The following is a 16,283-nucleotide window of genomic DNA, read 5'->3' as shown; positions in this document are numbered from 1 at the left end:
GCTCTTTGTGCTAATTATGTAAAACATCTTTCCATACGAGTATTGTCGCAAAAAATATTGATGTTAACACTGCAATGATACTGAATGCAATTTTCGGTTAAAAATGGTCTTGCTGGGATTTAAACCCACAAACTTGCGAGTTGCACATAAGTTTATTGCTGAAGAGAAATACTGGAACACTGAAAGTTGAAGCATGCCAGGTGAAGGTAGCCCGAACACTCTTAAACACACAATACGTCAGGTAAGCATCATGATTGGGTAACAGGTATTTCACGTACGTATGTGAGAATAAGGAGCAGCGTAAAAAACAGTGCGTAAATTTACAACTAAGTTAGTTTCGAATTGAAGAATGTAAATAATTTGAATGATAAAAATAACGGCCCGAAAAATGCTCATTTCATCATCAGTAATACGAGGGGCCACATCAGTTACATCCGCTTGGGTTACGTAAAAGGTGCAAAATAAGAGTTTTACATCCTTTTGGTCTGTTATTTTCATTAGCAAACTTATGAACAGACCCGTATATGGTGTTCCAAAGTGAATAATGTTATTACAGAAGTTCTTAGAGAAATTTTTTGGAGGGCATTTGAGAACAAGTTAAACACTGCCAAAAACTGAAAAAAGACATTTTTGAGTCCAAGCGTGTTGGAAAAACGTAGTTATGGCAAGAAAAGCGAAAATTGCTTTCAAAGTCTAGGTTGGAACTATTCATTTTGGTCCAGAGGGAATAATCTGAAAACAACAATTTACATGCTAAGATACAACACCATAGCGACATTACAGTGGTAGCAACTTGTCGCATCGACGAACGTTGCAACAGTTTTTAACAATACAGCACATGTAGGAGTAAACGACACAAAGGCATAAGCGTTCGCCCTCTTTCAATTATTTTAAACAAGGTAACTTCAACAAAAACCCTAACATTCTAAAGTTTGCCGTTACATCATAGCGCCACTTTTACACAAGCATACAAAATATTACAAACCATCGACTTTTAAACTTAACGTTTCCACCTTATTTTTGCCTGAATATGAAAAGTGTTAAACCAAACATACTTGAAGATAATTTACGAGCCCATGACGTCACGATTACGTCCCAGTGACGTCACTAGCCTCGCCAACTCCGCTATCCCGGTGCCGTGGCTTAGCGTTAAAAACTTCGATAAGCGAGTGATCGCCGATTTCTACTGCTCCCATGACCGTACTCGCATCGCTACTCGATTTTGCGGAGTTCTCGTCATTGCTGCACGACACGTACTCGCTGGAGCGACTCTCAAGTTTCGCAGCGCTTTTGTCCGGGTCTTCAGGGCTTCTCTCAAAACTTCGCCGCATGCGGGCAGGACTTTTTTCCAACATGCGAATTTCTGTACAGGCAAGACCTATTACATCAAGCGCTACATCTTGTGTGAGCAATGGTGTGCTGTTGCTGCAAGCGTTCGATTTTGGTCCACTAGATGGCGTTTGAGAGCAGGGAGAGAAGTCCCCAGACACAGTATTGCTTCGTTCGCGACAATACGAATCCGGCCGAAGTTTCGTCGAATCCTCTTCGCTAAAATCTCCGAGACGACCGAAATTAAACTGCGGCTTGTAGGTACTCGGTGGTGACACCAAGTGTTCGTGACTATCGAAAGATTTTACTCCGCTGCTGGACGACGGTTCGCGGCGCACGGTTGCAACCATGCGGGGGTTTTCAAATGACGGTTGTTTGCTGACTTTGTAGGGTGGCTATAAATTTATTTTGCTTTACATGTCAGTTTTGACAAAATTACGAAAAACCGTAAGTTATTTACCACTTAAGCAAATCCTCTTTTTATATTGCCATTATAAGATGGGCTTTTGCAGTTTTAACTGTTAGTAAAATCTGTTTGTACAATTGTCACTTTAACAAACGCTCTCTACTGACCTCCTGTGTAGAATCAGCGCCGGACAATACTCGTCCGGTATTTGCTTTCTGTATATTTCGCTCTGTTGCTTTTCTGGTGTTTCCACCATTGTGAGATTTGGCAGGGTTAGGACTGGTTAGTGACGCTTGACTTCCCTTGGTTTTCTGACTACCACGTTTTCCACTCCCTCTGTGGCCTGCATATAATGACAAGATGTTTATTTCGATTTATGAGACAAAACAAAAGCAAAAAAGGGGGTTTCACGTTAATTTGTAATAAACCCTATAAATATGCTAATACTTTGCTTTATGTCTGAAAATAATACCACTTACCACCAGATTTTGCTTGACCTTTACTGCAGTTTGATTTAGTTAAGCAACACTTGTTCAACATAAAAAAGGCGGAAATAAATACTTTTGAACTGGACAGAATATTTGTGATTTAAAGTTATTTTGGAAAATACACACCAATACTGATGTGCAACAAATGTTCGTTAGGTATTTTTTATCCTGAAAGCTTGTTTGTTATTTTCGTTTTAGAACATTTTTGTTTCAAATAATAGACCAATACCATTTAAGCTGCAGACAATGCACACTGTTTTGGCCTTATGGGTTTTTACTCTGTTACTCCCAACAAACTGGAGTGCCGTTGGATGGCTACACTAGCCAATACGGCCGATCTCTCGTCACCAGCTGCACTGATGAGACATGAGACCTTATACGTCGAAACAGTGTGCGTTGCTCGCAGCTTATCATTTATTGGCTCGATGCTTTGACAATACTATTTGGTTTCTAGGCTTTGTAAAAACAAAAATTTTCGAACGTTCTCTAAATGCATTCTAAAATTTTGATAACATGCAGTGATGTTACTTACTTGAGAGTCGCCTTCTGAACTCAGAGAAAGCTCCTTTTGATGTTCCATTCTGACTATCAGTTGAACTGTCTACGTCACTTGATTTCATGTTACGTATTAAAACCTGAAATCAAAACGACAATGCATATTCAGATTTAACATTTAAAAAAGGTTGTAGAGATTGAACAATCATCGCAGCACGTGATCTGGTTAGTTAGTAAAAAACATTCCCTAATCCAGTGTTTCTAAACTTGTCTTCTTGTAGACCGACGTTTTACAAAAATAGTGTCGCCGCTAATTTTAAGCTGGTTGTAAATCAGACACGCACTGTTTTAGTGAATTGTTTCATTCAAACAATACCACTTGGAAAACTAGCTGTAAAAAGTAATCAATCGGTTTATTGTTTTTTAATCGTTGCACAAATAAGCCATGGGCTGAGATTTCAGCCTATCTGCGTTGCCCATTTGCAAACTGCTTTTAGAACCACTGGCTGTAAAACACTTTACTAATCCATTAAGGCATGAATTACATTTCAAGTCCGTTCTTCAAGAACACCTATGCGACAAGAGGAACGGAACACGAATAGTCTAGCCTACGGTGGGATTCGAACCCTTAACAGTAGCATTTCATTTTAAGTGTTTCATGCTTTATTGGTACTAATGATTGAGACGAGAAACTTTACCTGGAATTCCTGGCGGTATCTGACATTTGTAGCCAAATATACAACCGGGTTCAGTAAGGGCTGGAGAAAAGCAAGACCAAAAGTTATAAATGTTAACATCGTCGCAGATTTCTTTCCAGTTGAAGCTTCGTTTAGTACGCGGGCCTAAAACACAAAACCATTTTTCTCTTTATTTACTAAATACTAAATAAGTATATTTTGATTATTTCCTCCCAAGGTTACATGTCAGTTTACAAATTAGAAAAAAAGCTAAAAGTGTTTTTTTACAGGCTTGAACACAAACATGCTTGTAGGAATATTAATCGGAATGTTCGTTTAATTAATTAAATCTTTTTTTCAACAAATCTTTAAAACACAATACAGGAGGTAACCTAAAAACTTTTGAGAAGACTTTTGAGTCAAATTATTCTGTTAAACCTATTACTAAGTTATTATTAGTAGGTAAATTTTCCAATATTTTGGCATCAGTTTATTTATGGTGCAGACGGCTGATTTACGCTTTTTCTAAATCATCAAAGTTAAAGCTTATCAGAGTTTCTTACCACGTAGGGTAGATAGCAAAACACAAATATGCAGCAAACAGCCATCGTTGTGATTGTTGCATTGCGTGTTCTGCGGCCGGACGCTCGTTTTCTGGTGGCAGATTTGTGCTGAAAAGAATAGAAAATTTAAATTGAACATTTTTTTTACTTTTTATCTGGATAACAGAATGCGTGTGCCTATGCTAAAATACATCCACTAGCTTTATTAAAAATTTACAAAAAAAGCGGGGTACAGCTTACACAAATAGGTAAAAAAAGTTTGAGTAGTGTCTGTAAATGTCAAAAAAGTGAAAAGATTACAAATGAATTTCAGTACAGCAAAATCCTATATATTGGTTCGAAAAAGAACAATGCATCGAAACATAGAGTTTTTTTTACTTCACAGCGCGTTTTCCCAGCAGGTCAAAAGCATTTAATGTTTAAATGACCTAAAATCATGTCAAGCAGTTAAACGCTGCCCTTCTGTCCCGAAGTGTCGTATTTTTATCGCAAAATTCCCTAATTGGAGTCAGTTTTCCTCGGGTAGCAGCAGGAAGACATGGTATCGTGCCGACAATTGCCCACAGAACATTACTTTTTAATGTAGGAAAGCGTCAGGCTGTCGGACAAGTCACCCAGCGCCGAGAGCCACATGTTCAAGGGCTCGTTAGGAACAGATCGTCGCCGTGTTTGACAATGATTCATCTAAAGAAATAATCTCTACAAATCTAAAATTATCCCAATAGTGTAAACTGGGCATTATTGGCCTAGAAAACAGGTCTACTTGATCAGTCTCGTTCAAATACTATCGACTGCATACTGTTTAATTTGATGAAAAACAAAGGGGGGAATTTGCTGCCGTGTTTGTTTTGGCATCGTAGTAGCCATTAGCGATTGTTTTTAATTTATTTCATCTTGAACAAAAGAACACAGTTCGTTATCTATAAAACCATTGTCAAGTGCCCGCTGTGTTTGTATTTATGTTTACACCAACGCTGGTTTGGCACAAATTTTGCGCAAACTTTGAGTCATAAAAATCAACCAACAAAGTCATTAACTTGTCAAAATTTTTAAAAAGTCAAAATTTTTTTAGCGTCAAGCAATTTGCCGGTTTAATAATTTCCCTTGCAATCAGGCAACCAATAAACAACCTGTGCTAATCGGTTCTGCTTAATGTATCCTGCCTTTGATGATGCAATAGTGTAGTTGCGAAACAAAAGGCAGTCCTCAAGTCAACAACAACAGTCCTGCAACAACGACCGATGGCTAATGCGGCATTCCCTTTGTATCATTCACCCAACAAAGCGAATAGCTACGTATGTTCGACATCATGAAAAATGTCTTATGTGATTAAATGGCAGGTATACCGTTTTAGCAGGCTGTGATATACGAATGGTTGCTTTCGGCTTTGGGCAATCAGGACCAGGCTTTTTACTACTGGAAATATGCACTTGTTTACTATACACGTAGGGACTGTCTTTGCATAATCATAACCTGTTTGTCTTAGCAATACAAAAGAAACGTTAAGATGAACATATAAAAACACCTTGCCACATGGGAATGTTTGGTTCGGTGCAACGCTTTCAATTGGCCTGGCGCACTGACAAAAAAAACTTATGTGTATTGTACTTATTGTACAATTTTTATGTATAACTTTCATCAAACTTGTTTCTTTAAACACAAAACAAGTTTAATACCAAAAACAATATGACTAGTAACAAACAACACAATAGGTAGCAAGCAAAATTCGCAAGTATTTCAATCAGCGGTTGAGTTCAAGTTAATAAGTTAATTGGTGGTGTAGTGTTTTCCGATTGCTTCCTATCGTATGCTTGTTTGAAGTCATCAGTTTATCAATTACGATGTTGCTTTGCTAACAGCATCACGCTAGCAAGCAACCAGCTACAAAGTTTCCAAAACGTTTTTCTGTTTGCTTTTTTGTTTACTATGGTACATTTGGTTTTCCACCGTAAAAACGCAAATATTGGTGGATTTGAAACAAAACTCCCGTTATTTTATTGATATATGTAGTACTGTAGTGGATTGGCTGAAAAAACTTTTTATAAACTGATGAAGTTATCCAAGTTTTTTTCGAGTTTTTTTGGGGAAAATCGAGCTTTTTTGGGGAAAAGCAGAGCTATGAGCAAGCTATAGAAGCAAGAATCTTTCTTTTATACATTTTATTGTCTGCGGGAGATTCGTTAAATAACAAAACTGTTTCAGCAAGCTATTTTCGGTGTTTTGTGTACACAACAAATTGGGGTCATTTTTGCTAAAAAATTTGGCAGATGACGATAGAGCATTGCTAGCTGCTAAACCGTGAAAAAAGCATACATAAAACCTGTTCTAGTTGTAACGTTTCAAAAAGAGTTTCGACAAAAAGTTAACAAACCGTTCACTTACAAATTTTTGGAGCAGAAAAAACCTATTTCATTAATCTAATTTGATCACTTTGCATATAGAACCCTTAAGTACGGGTAGTCCGAAAATGAAGGTAAGAAATCAGCGCTAAGTATGCAAATTTGTTGACAGCATAAATTACGTCACTTTTCGACCTTCGTTCAGTGTTTACGAGACACAGGCAGCGCGAGCATCTATTTTCGAATCGAGGGTGGTGCGACTTGCCAAGCAACTAGCAATCGACAAGTCGCGGTCTGCCCACTGTGACGTTATCACGTTAACAATGCGGCGAGGGACACGCAACGATTGACAGCATTTCGGAAGCCGCGACGAGCGGGGAATACCCTCATGTGATGTTGGTCGGTTTAAGAATACCTAAACATTTCCGTTTCTCATTTCAGTTACATTATTACGTCATTGTTCAATAAGGGTTTAGGTTTTTTTGTGGGGAGGGGGGGGGGTAGGTTTTGCTATGATAACAAGATATGCACAAAAAATGTTATAAAATCGGGCTGGCAGCCAAGTTTTTTGAGATTGAGCAGAAATAAATAATATTTACAGAGATGACGCCGTCCAAACTACCTAACAACTAACAAAGTGTCATTTAGTGTTTATAAAAACGATGTATTTTAAACATGCGGGTATCATCGTTTGCTTTGCAACTAACAACGTAGTATTTTGTTTGCCGTTTTCCGATACTCAACAAACTGCAACATTGAACCATTGTTTTCAAAACAACGGCCACTATGACGCGATAAACGATAAGGGTTCGACGTCAATGGGAAGTGAACACGATTGTCAACAAATATCGAAACGGAAATAGCTTATCAAAAAGCACTGGGTCGCATTGAGAGTTGACCAACATTCGCGAAAATTCCTTAACTCAAACTTGATAAAACCATTTGCGCCAGGCCGAATCCCAGCACGATAGATAAGCTATCCTGCTATGACGCACTTTCACTGCGTCACGGCAGCACCGTTGCCCTGGCAACCAGGCATAATTGACACTACGTGGTGTGGTAAAAGATTAGACCCAGATGGAGGGTAATTTGACCACTCGTTTTTCTACCTCGACTACGCTACGAACGTGATTAGATTATAGGTGTAACAGGCAAAATCACATCAATCAAAAATTTAGTGTAAGTTTTTTAGGCCATCGCTTCAAAATCACTACCTGCTGTAAAACCACCCGGCGTGTCTGTATAGCTAATGCAAGTCTGCTTTTTTACTCTTAAAATAAGTCCCTTTACTCTCAATTAAATTGTTTGTTTGTTTTTTCTTCTGAGGGTTATATTACCATTGATTACCAGATAATGTTTGTCTTTGTTTGAACAAAAAAGGTAGCAATCGAATAGTTTTGTCGCTTAAATCTGGCTTTCAAACATGTGTACAAGAAGTTATAATGTAGACAGCAGATCCAAAACAATATTAATGTCTTTAAATTTTCGAAACACTGTTCATGAAAGTTCATACGTCTTTTGAAATTATAATGGTTCTGCTTACCTTTTTATCGAACGACATCCGAAACAGTTTGATTTGGAAAGTGATTGTACACGCTGCCATGAAAAGTAAAGCGGCGAGAAAGATGCAATGTACGACCAAAACGTAAACTTGGTCCACTGGGTCGTCTAAAAAAACATAAATCAACAAAACAGTTTTCGTGAAAATCCATCAGACAACAAGTGTTTGATCGTAGGGTTTTATAATACTTCCAAACTGGTATTTTCCAGTGACCAGAGATGTAAGTCGGCCAGGGCTTTACGGGTCGGTTTGGGTTTAGTTGTTTTAACAAACGGGTTCATATTTTGTGACTTCATATTTTGCGTCCGTAATTTTTAAAAAGAGTACCTAGCTAAGTAGCTAGTTACTGGACTTGACCTAATGCCCAACAGCCCTAAAACGCTTTGTTTAAAGCCATCTGTCTGTTGTGTATGTGTTCTTATATTATATTCTATACAGTCGTACTTTTTGTAGGTTTTAAAGTTTTTGTATAGGTTTTAAAGTTTCAATCCAACTTTCGGCCCAAAACTAGCTTTTCAAAAACTTTCAGGCCGGGCTTTAGACTTGTACATTTGGGTTCGGCCTCGAATTTCGGGCCCGCTCACAACTCTGTCTATAAACGAGCTGCGCAAAGTATAGTCAATTATAATAAAGTATCGACACAATTTAAAAAAAAATGTGAAAAGAAAATCAAAAAAACTCCTTGTGGCGATTACGTCACATTATGACACCATTTTACGAGTTTTTGATCTCATCTCTTTTTGTACTGTTGTTGATTTTGGTCATTATTACAAACATGGAAAACAAATGCTTGTGACGCCATTTCACCTGTTATCGTGTCAAGAAGACACATTCTGCGTCCCCGAACCACGTGATATTCTCCCACTCCGAAGATAGGGAGCATGGTGATGAGAAAGACGAAGCCGCATGCGGATGGGAGGAGCACTTTCAACATCTGGAGGAAGATAAAACAAAGCGGTGTAAAAAGTAAGTTTTCTGTGATAAAACCAAAAAAGTATATATTTTTTTATTTATGTAGTTATGGAAGCTTCCGATAAACAAACAAAAAACAGTTTACAGGCCAGAACTCCTCATTATTTATTAATGTCGAATGCGCAGGGCAAAAATTTTGTTGTTAGACATAGAAAAATTAAGTTTACATACCCTAGTGATTTCCAAATTATGCATTACGCCCCTGTGAACGTTTGGCAGACCTATATATCCACCTATATTGCCAACATATTCGAAGCAGTCAAAAAGAACATGGGTAAAAACTATGTATCCGCGACTGCATAAGAACTATGGCCTGAGAAATTAAGGGTTGATAAAACTGATCTGAATTAGTCAGTGCACTTTGTCTGGAGGGATAGATACTTTCATATTGTAGACCAAGGCCTATGAGTTTCCTTGTATTTTCGGACCAGTAGACATACGGAAGCATAAGAACCTGCAATGTGGTCACCAATAACGATAGTTGTAAACGGGTCCGAAATTGGATACCTAAGCCGAACGTACAAGACCGGACCCCGGCCCGAACATTTCTTTTCAGGAAAACCCACATTAAATCAGAAAGTTGGTAAAATTGCGGCACAAATTATGAATTCTCAACCTAGTGTATCGTTGGCCCGAATCAAGCCTGTTTTATTCCAACTTAGACTAAACCCGAACCGAAATGCCCACGCACAGCGATATGCCCCTGGTTTGACCCGTCGGGTTTTCAATGACGCAATGGCCAAGTTCATTTAGGGAGCACTTGCAGTTAAACTGTTAATTTTGTGAAGCGCTACAAACTTCCGATCCAACCGTATACAATTCAATGCAATGAACGTTGCAGTGGCAATTGTACGTTGTAAGGGCACGGGAGGGTAAAATAAACAGATGCCACTGTTGGCAACACTTTTGCGGGATGTGACCACACTTCCTTAACAGAGTGTCGCTAACGGCCACACATGTTGGAAGTATCAGTAACTTTGATTGACAGCTGATAAGACCTTCATCCGGTCCGGTGAGCTTAACTTAGAACGTGGGGGGCAAAAGTTACAAGCCAAATTTGAGTCGAATTTCCAATTTAATAATTTTTTTGAGGCCATATTTGTATGAGGCCTGTTTTGGGCAAAAATAATTTATGGATAAGAATCTCTTAAGATAACACACCATTAAACATGATTATGGCATGAAAATAAAAATATGTGAGAAAATGTTGGCCCCGACCTCATTTAGGTTTTGCACCTCTGGAACAAAAGATATGCTAAATGAAATCATTCCATAACATAAGCAATAAGTTGGTTGTCATTGTTTGAAAAATTTTGGCTCGCGTCTCTATTTGACTTGTGCATCCCTGAATTAACTAATACATAGAAATCAATATGTCGAATCGAAATCAAATCAATGCGTCGATTCTTTAATGTTTGTGACTGTTTTTTGCAGGTAGGCGTTGCAAGGCCACCAAGTGTTGTAAACCAATGTCAACATCTACAAATATGGAAACTCGTTACAAATGCAACAACCAATAGCAGTTCAGGAGCAAGTTCAACGCTCTGGTCTTGACCCTGAAGCCACAGGGAAAACCGACATCACAATCTGGCATTTGTATGAAGTCGTACTCTTATCAGACATAGAACGGGAGGACCACACTACTTCATACTGCGGTATGTCGACCCAATCTTGTGGCCACCGTTTGTAGGTCGTATCCGGCAGCCATTTGATCGCATTGCTAATGAACAGCTCTCGGCGGCCTGGTTACAACCAGTTATCGAGCTCACCACCTTTACTCCCACGGTTTTGATACTCGGTATTTTGTACTTTATGTGTAGTGGGCTGCTTGGTAGCGAAATAACAACTTCGTATAATGGCGCCTTACCGAAGTCCAAAGCCTGTTTTTTTGTGTAGTTTGTTTTCTTTTGCATTTGGCACCGATTGCTTTGTTTTTGTGTTATTTCTCAATCGTTTTTGCTCTGTTGCAAGGCATACTTGCGTTTGAAAATGTATAAATTGAAACACATGAGCATGTAAAACGTAATTCTACCTGCTGTTACGCTTTTTCTTTGGTTCTACTCTTACCAACGGCTTACCAAAACCCTAAGTTATCTTGCAATTAATTTTTTTTACAAAACAAATCAAACAACAGAAGAAAACAATGCTTTATTTTGTACCAAATGTCGACTTTCTTACTAGTTTGGCCACGTCGCATTGGCAATTCGCTATAGCGACAAACATAGAAGTCGTATTATGACGTCATGCGATGGAGCTAATAAAACGTAACACCACCATTTTGTACACGTATACATGTACATATTTAATTGCCATCAAGCGAAAAGTACACTAAACAGACAAAACTTCGTTTTAACTTTTCTTATCATCTGTCAGCGCAAACTTTTGTACGCAAATCAGCTCGTGTTACCGTTGTACGGCATTTAACTTGAGATCACTGAACAATGTGATGAAACGTTGTTTAAATCGCCCCTTCGTGTTTCTTTAGATCTGTTGCCAAGAGTATAAAGGTTTGCCAACCACAAGACCTTTCCTACGCAACTTATTTATCCCAATTCCCATTCGAAGCGAGTAAAATCCAAAACAGAGCCGGCTGCACAATACACATGAGGCTCGAGTAATTAAAACATTTTCAGTAGCCAATTACTTTTCATAGGTCAACGAGTGGTAAGCATCAGGAATTGGATGAAGTTTAAAGAGTTGCCCTACGGTCGCACGCATCGCTTGCTTCGTGGGAACAGCAAGTTTAACGGCGTCATTACTTGGCACTGATGGTTTGAAAGCAATAGCGAAAGGCCTGACAAGCGGTCCAACGTCAATTACATTTTTCACCGCTCAACCGTCTGTTGGGAGTTGAGGTTTTAAATAATATTAAGGCAATATAAATAAAACGTGGCAAAGTTGAATGATGTGGTTTTCGGTACATCGGGTATAACACTTCATTAGCAACATTACTGCGTTAAAACATTTTTCAAACAAGTTCAAATCTTTACATGCGCAGAAATAAAAACAACTTTAAACAGCTGTACAATGATAATAAGGCAATCTATGCGCTAAAACTGTGGATTTTGAGGGAAATATGCTGTTTACAATATTAAATCTTTATAAGGTGCTTTAACTAACCGATTTTGTGAGTCAGTATGTACGTGTGTTTTTTTGTAGACAACCTCTACCGCCTATTACTTGAGAAATATGGTTCTATTTTCACGTCACTAAGTTTTTCATCAAAATACTCGAAATGGCTCATAGTACATGTACTGAACTGTTTAAAGTCCGTTCAATTAAAATCAATACATATTTTTTACTGTTAATATGTTGTTTAATTCTAGGCAAAAATGACCGATAACTATAAACAACCAACCTATTTTAAGTAATTTTCCGAAAAACCAAGCAAATCCCACGCATATGTTGCATGCAAAACACTGCAGACTTTGGTCTGGCTTCGAGGTGTGGGACGACGCCAATTGGGGGCTTTAGGTGTCAATTGTCAAGGTGGAGGGAGTACGATTTTCTCACTATACCGATCTGCAACTCGCGACATGAACTCATGATTGATTCCAGGATTCAATCGATTATTTCCTTGTGGTGACACAGTATTGTGGCTTATGCTCACCACGTTGGCGTGATCAGACCCGTTTTCTTCTCACCCGTGAGACTTTTTTATTCTTTTTAGATTTAAGCATATAAACCGACCATTTAAAGTACAAATTCGCGAAAGATGCAAAGTCAATTAACTCAGTGAATTAAGGCTGATCGCTACCCTTACCAAACGAAAACATCTGATCATGGTGTTGTATAGCAGTGGTCGGCAACCGCCGGTCCGCAGTCGTATAGGACACGAACAAATTTACTTTAATGTTGCCGCTAATATAACAAAAAACAGACGTTTGCACGCAGTTGTTTCCTATGGCACAAACGTAACATCAACCTAAACACATGGACAGAAAGGCATAAGAGTCCTAAAAACGTATATTTATTACACAAAACTAATTGGTCTTGTATCTGTAATAAAAGCAATCTGTAATATTTATTCTTAGAAAATATTAAAACAAACGTTTTGTCCAATATGTTCTGAAGAAGCTCTACCTGGTTGGCCAGCAAAATATCACACTAGTTGAATGACAAATTTGTTAAATATTTATTCTTATCAAATCTTTTCGCAACATTTTGGAACATGAAATTTATCAGAGGTTTTTTGCCCACGACTTATGCGTCCAAAAACAAATGTCAAGACAAGCAATACAACTCTAGACATCCGGCAATGACCTGTCAAGATATACAGGTCACCACCGAAGACTGTTGACCGAATGCACGCGACAACAAATGCATTTGAATCCAACCCGAATTTTAACATCGACCTGTTGAGAAAATCCCCACAGACACTTTTTACGTATAGGGCATATTTATTTAGCTTTTATAGGGGACATATTAATAAGTCGTTAGTTTTTGATAAATTTAGCATCACATTTCTCCTAACTAAAGTTATTTGTACCTTGTTTTTGGATTACAAATTGGATTGAATCAATGAATGACTAATAAACTTCAATATGCTCCAAATATTTGAATCGGATTTATTACAACATTTTGACCTTGCAAATTTTGCTTTTCTGCCAATATTTCAAGCAATGAAAGAAAAAATATATGGACACCGCCTAATTTCAGTTTATTTTACACTACCTTTTCTGTAGTCACTACACTTAGATATTGCATGAGTAGCTGTCAAATTATCAGATGATTTTGAACGTAGCAGTAACTTCCGCTACCTACGCCAACGTTATCAAGGCATCGTTAGCTTTGATGAAGATTGTAGACCAGTTACAACAGCAACAGAAATCACATTTTAACGATGCAAAAGATGTAAAGTGGTAAAGTTTTAGAAACGAACATGAAAACTGAATGTGCGCGATAGGCAAATAACGCCCTACTTCATATGTGAAGGAATTTAGGTTGTGTCTTTTTAACGTCCACGCCTATTGCAAATCTCTGAAAAAACATTATACTGTCTTGCATACGCAAATTGATAGGATCTGTATATCAACGGTAAGTGTTTCCCGACCATTTGACTTTGAGTTCATGCGATATATATATACAAGACATATTATCTTGACGTGTAACTTAATATGGTACGTTCTCAGGGAACATCTCAATGATTGATGGCAGTATGCGAGGATACTGTCCTCATTGCAAGCAAATAGACAACAAAAGCGGAAGTAAGGCTTGCAAATGATGCAACCTTCCTATTACAGTGCTGGTGTGATGCCGGTTTGTTTGCCAAGCAAAATATCAGAAACGTGCCTGCAAGAATGCATTTTCGAGGAAGCCCTTGACATTGGAAGTCAATCAACGTTCGTTATACGTCGCGCTAAAATACCAACGATATGTGTATCCAGGAAATTCCATAAGTAAAGATGTGATTTGAATTTCTCTTTTAACGTTTTCCATTTAAATTTTAAAATTATGGATGACTTAAAAATCGGTGGACTCAACATGAGCAAAAACAAATGTTTGTTTTATCATCAAGGAATAAAATGGATTTGTAAGACAAAACTGTAGCACAGTTTTTGATATTCTACAGTACACCACAAAAAATGCCGACTTTGGTGTGAATAAACAGGTCTGCGTGGGTCTCGTTAAATCCCTTTAACACATCCATTGATTATCCCCACAGATGACACTACCGTATAAAAACGCATTTTCTTATTGGGTAAAAAACGCCGCTTAAACAGCATTAGAATTAGTCAATTTTACAGCATATATATTTTGTCTATTTTAAGTGCACAGGATAGACAACCACTTACCCTTAGACCGAGGTGACTTCGATACTTGAACGGCTGGTACAGAGCTATAACACGGTCAAACGCCATGAGGATAGTGATGAGGGGAGACGCTAGGAGTAGGAAAAGAGCCATAAATCCCATTATGCTGCAACTTATTGATCCTCCCAACCAAACGCAGTCCGGGTCCGCAAAAGCAGGCATAACAAGAAGTAACAAACTCTGAAAAGCACAATTTTTTTTATAAAAACGAAAACTACTGATCAGGAATAAGTCAACAAACTCTTATTTCGTTTAAATATTCTTAACAGTGCTCTGTGGACCATAATGAAAGCTAGCTCCTTGCTTACGAAAATGTGAAAAGTCAGTTACTTTTGAATAAATTGCTTAAACTGCAATCACTGTATATATGTAAATTACTACACTACGGTGATACCAACCTGAGCAACGTCACTGATGTTTAGGAATCGAATACAAAGGTATACCGGGTTGCTACGGCCACGAACGGTTACCAAGGGAACCCGGAATAGAATAATCGAAGCAAAAATGTTCAAAAACAGTGTCACAAGTAACGAAACAACAAGAGCTGTATTCAATTGATTCCATTTGCACTGTCCTTGATATTCGTTTGTTTGATTTAAACCGGTGCAATTTAAACAGTTCGAAGAGGTGGTAAACTGATCCAATTGGCCCAGTGTAATTAGGGTGGCCACAGTGGTCATCGTGTAGAACGGTTGGTTAAAGTTTCACTTGTAAAGCAAACATTAGGTTTTACAGAATGCACGATACCAGACTAAGGCAATCCGATCTAGAAAAGGAAAAAAACGAACTAGTATGAGTCACATGATTTCAGCACGTTTCCAACAAGCTTTACCACGTAAGCGCCTGTTAATGGATGCGTTTAAATTGCACACATAACATGCATTAATATTCTATGCTATACATCAGGGGTGTCCAACCCGTGGCCCGCGGGCCACAAGTTGCCCGCAGGAAGGTTCTGAGTGGCCCGCGTGGTATTTTTTTAAATGACTCAAATTAGCAACTTAATCGCCTACGTAATTTATGGCGAACTTTCATTCCGATAAATTGGCATTTATTGTGTGCTTTATTTCTTTGTTAATAGAGTAGTAATACACAACTGTTTAAGTTACTTTTATTGCGTCACAATGCGCATTGTTACGCATCACAATTTATACATTGTTATGTCACAATCTGACTCGTGCTTCAAGAGTCAGTCAGTAATGTTTCTTGGTTCATTAACATACATCTGGTATCAGAGACTCGCGCAAAATGCATTTAGCAGTAAAACATCTTACGAACTCTGCAGTGATATAGATTATGCCAAACAGGAAACAAAAAGCAAGTAACGCTAACAGAACTTTCCAAGAAAGGTTCACATGTTACTTTAAATCCCTTGTAAGATCAGTAATTTCTGACAGCTATATGGAAAAATCGCTTCGCTTTGCTCCATCGTCCATCTCACCGAATATTGCCAAACTTGTTAGAGAAAAATAGTGCCAAACTTCACAGTTCACATTGAAATGTTGACGTGTGGGAAAAACTTTGTTGACTTAACAATATCTTGGTGTGGATGTGTGTTTGTTCTTTGTAAACGAGGATAATACACATTTCTAATATTAGAATTTCGGTGTGAGGATTTTAACTAGAAATTATAAGACAGC

General features: G+C 38.1%; 1 protein-coding gene across 1 annotated transcript; it reads right to left on the bottom strand.

The window, feature by feature from the left end:
* Window positions 1-133: 133 nt before the first annotated feature.
* LOC145205022 (uncharacterized) lies at window positions 134-15,405 on the bottom strand. Its single transcript, XM_080077655.1, has 9 exons — window positions 15,042-15,405; window positions 14,626-14,823; window positions 8,666-8,792; window positions 7,841-7,965; window positions 3,959-4,066; window positions 3,417-3,560; window positions 2,756-2,858; window positions 1,903-2,078; window positions 134-1,724 (listed from the first exon to the last, which is right to left on the bottom strand). Exons 1-9 carry the CDS (start codon window positions 15,321-15,323, stop codon window positions 1,089-1,091), a joined length of 1,899 nt encoding a protein of 632 aa, XP_079933781.1. The 5' UTR covers window positions 15,324-15,405; the 3' UTR covers window positions 134-1,088.
* Window positions 15,406-16,283: the final 878 nt, after the last annotated feature.

This window comes from Phallusia mammillata, chromosome 8 (genome assembly GCF_965637545.1).
Source record: "Phallusia mammillata chromosome 8, kaPhaMamm4.hap1.1, whole genome shotgun sequence".
Lineage (NCBI taxonomy): Eukaryota > Metazoa > Chordata > Ascidiacea > Phlebobranchia > Ascidiidae > Phallusia > Phallusia mammillata.
This window is presented reverse-complemented; position numbering and strand designations above follow the sequence as displayed.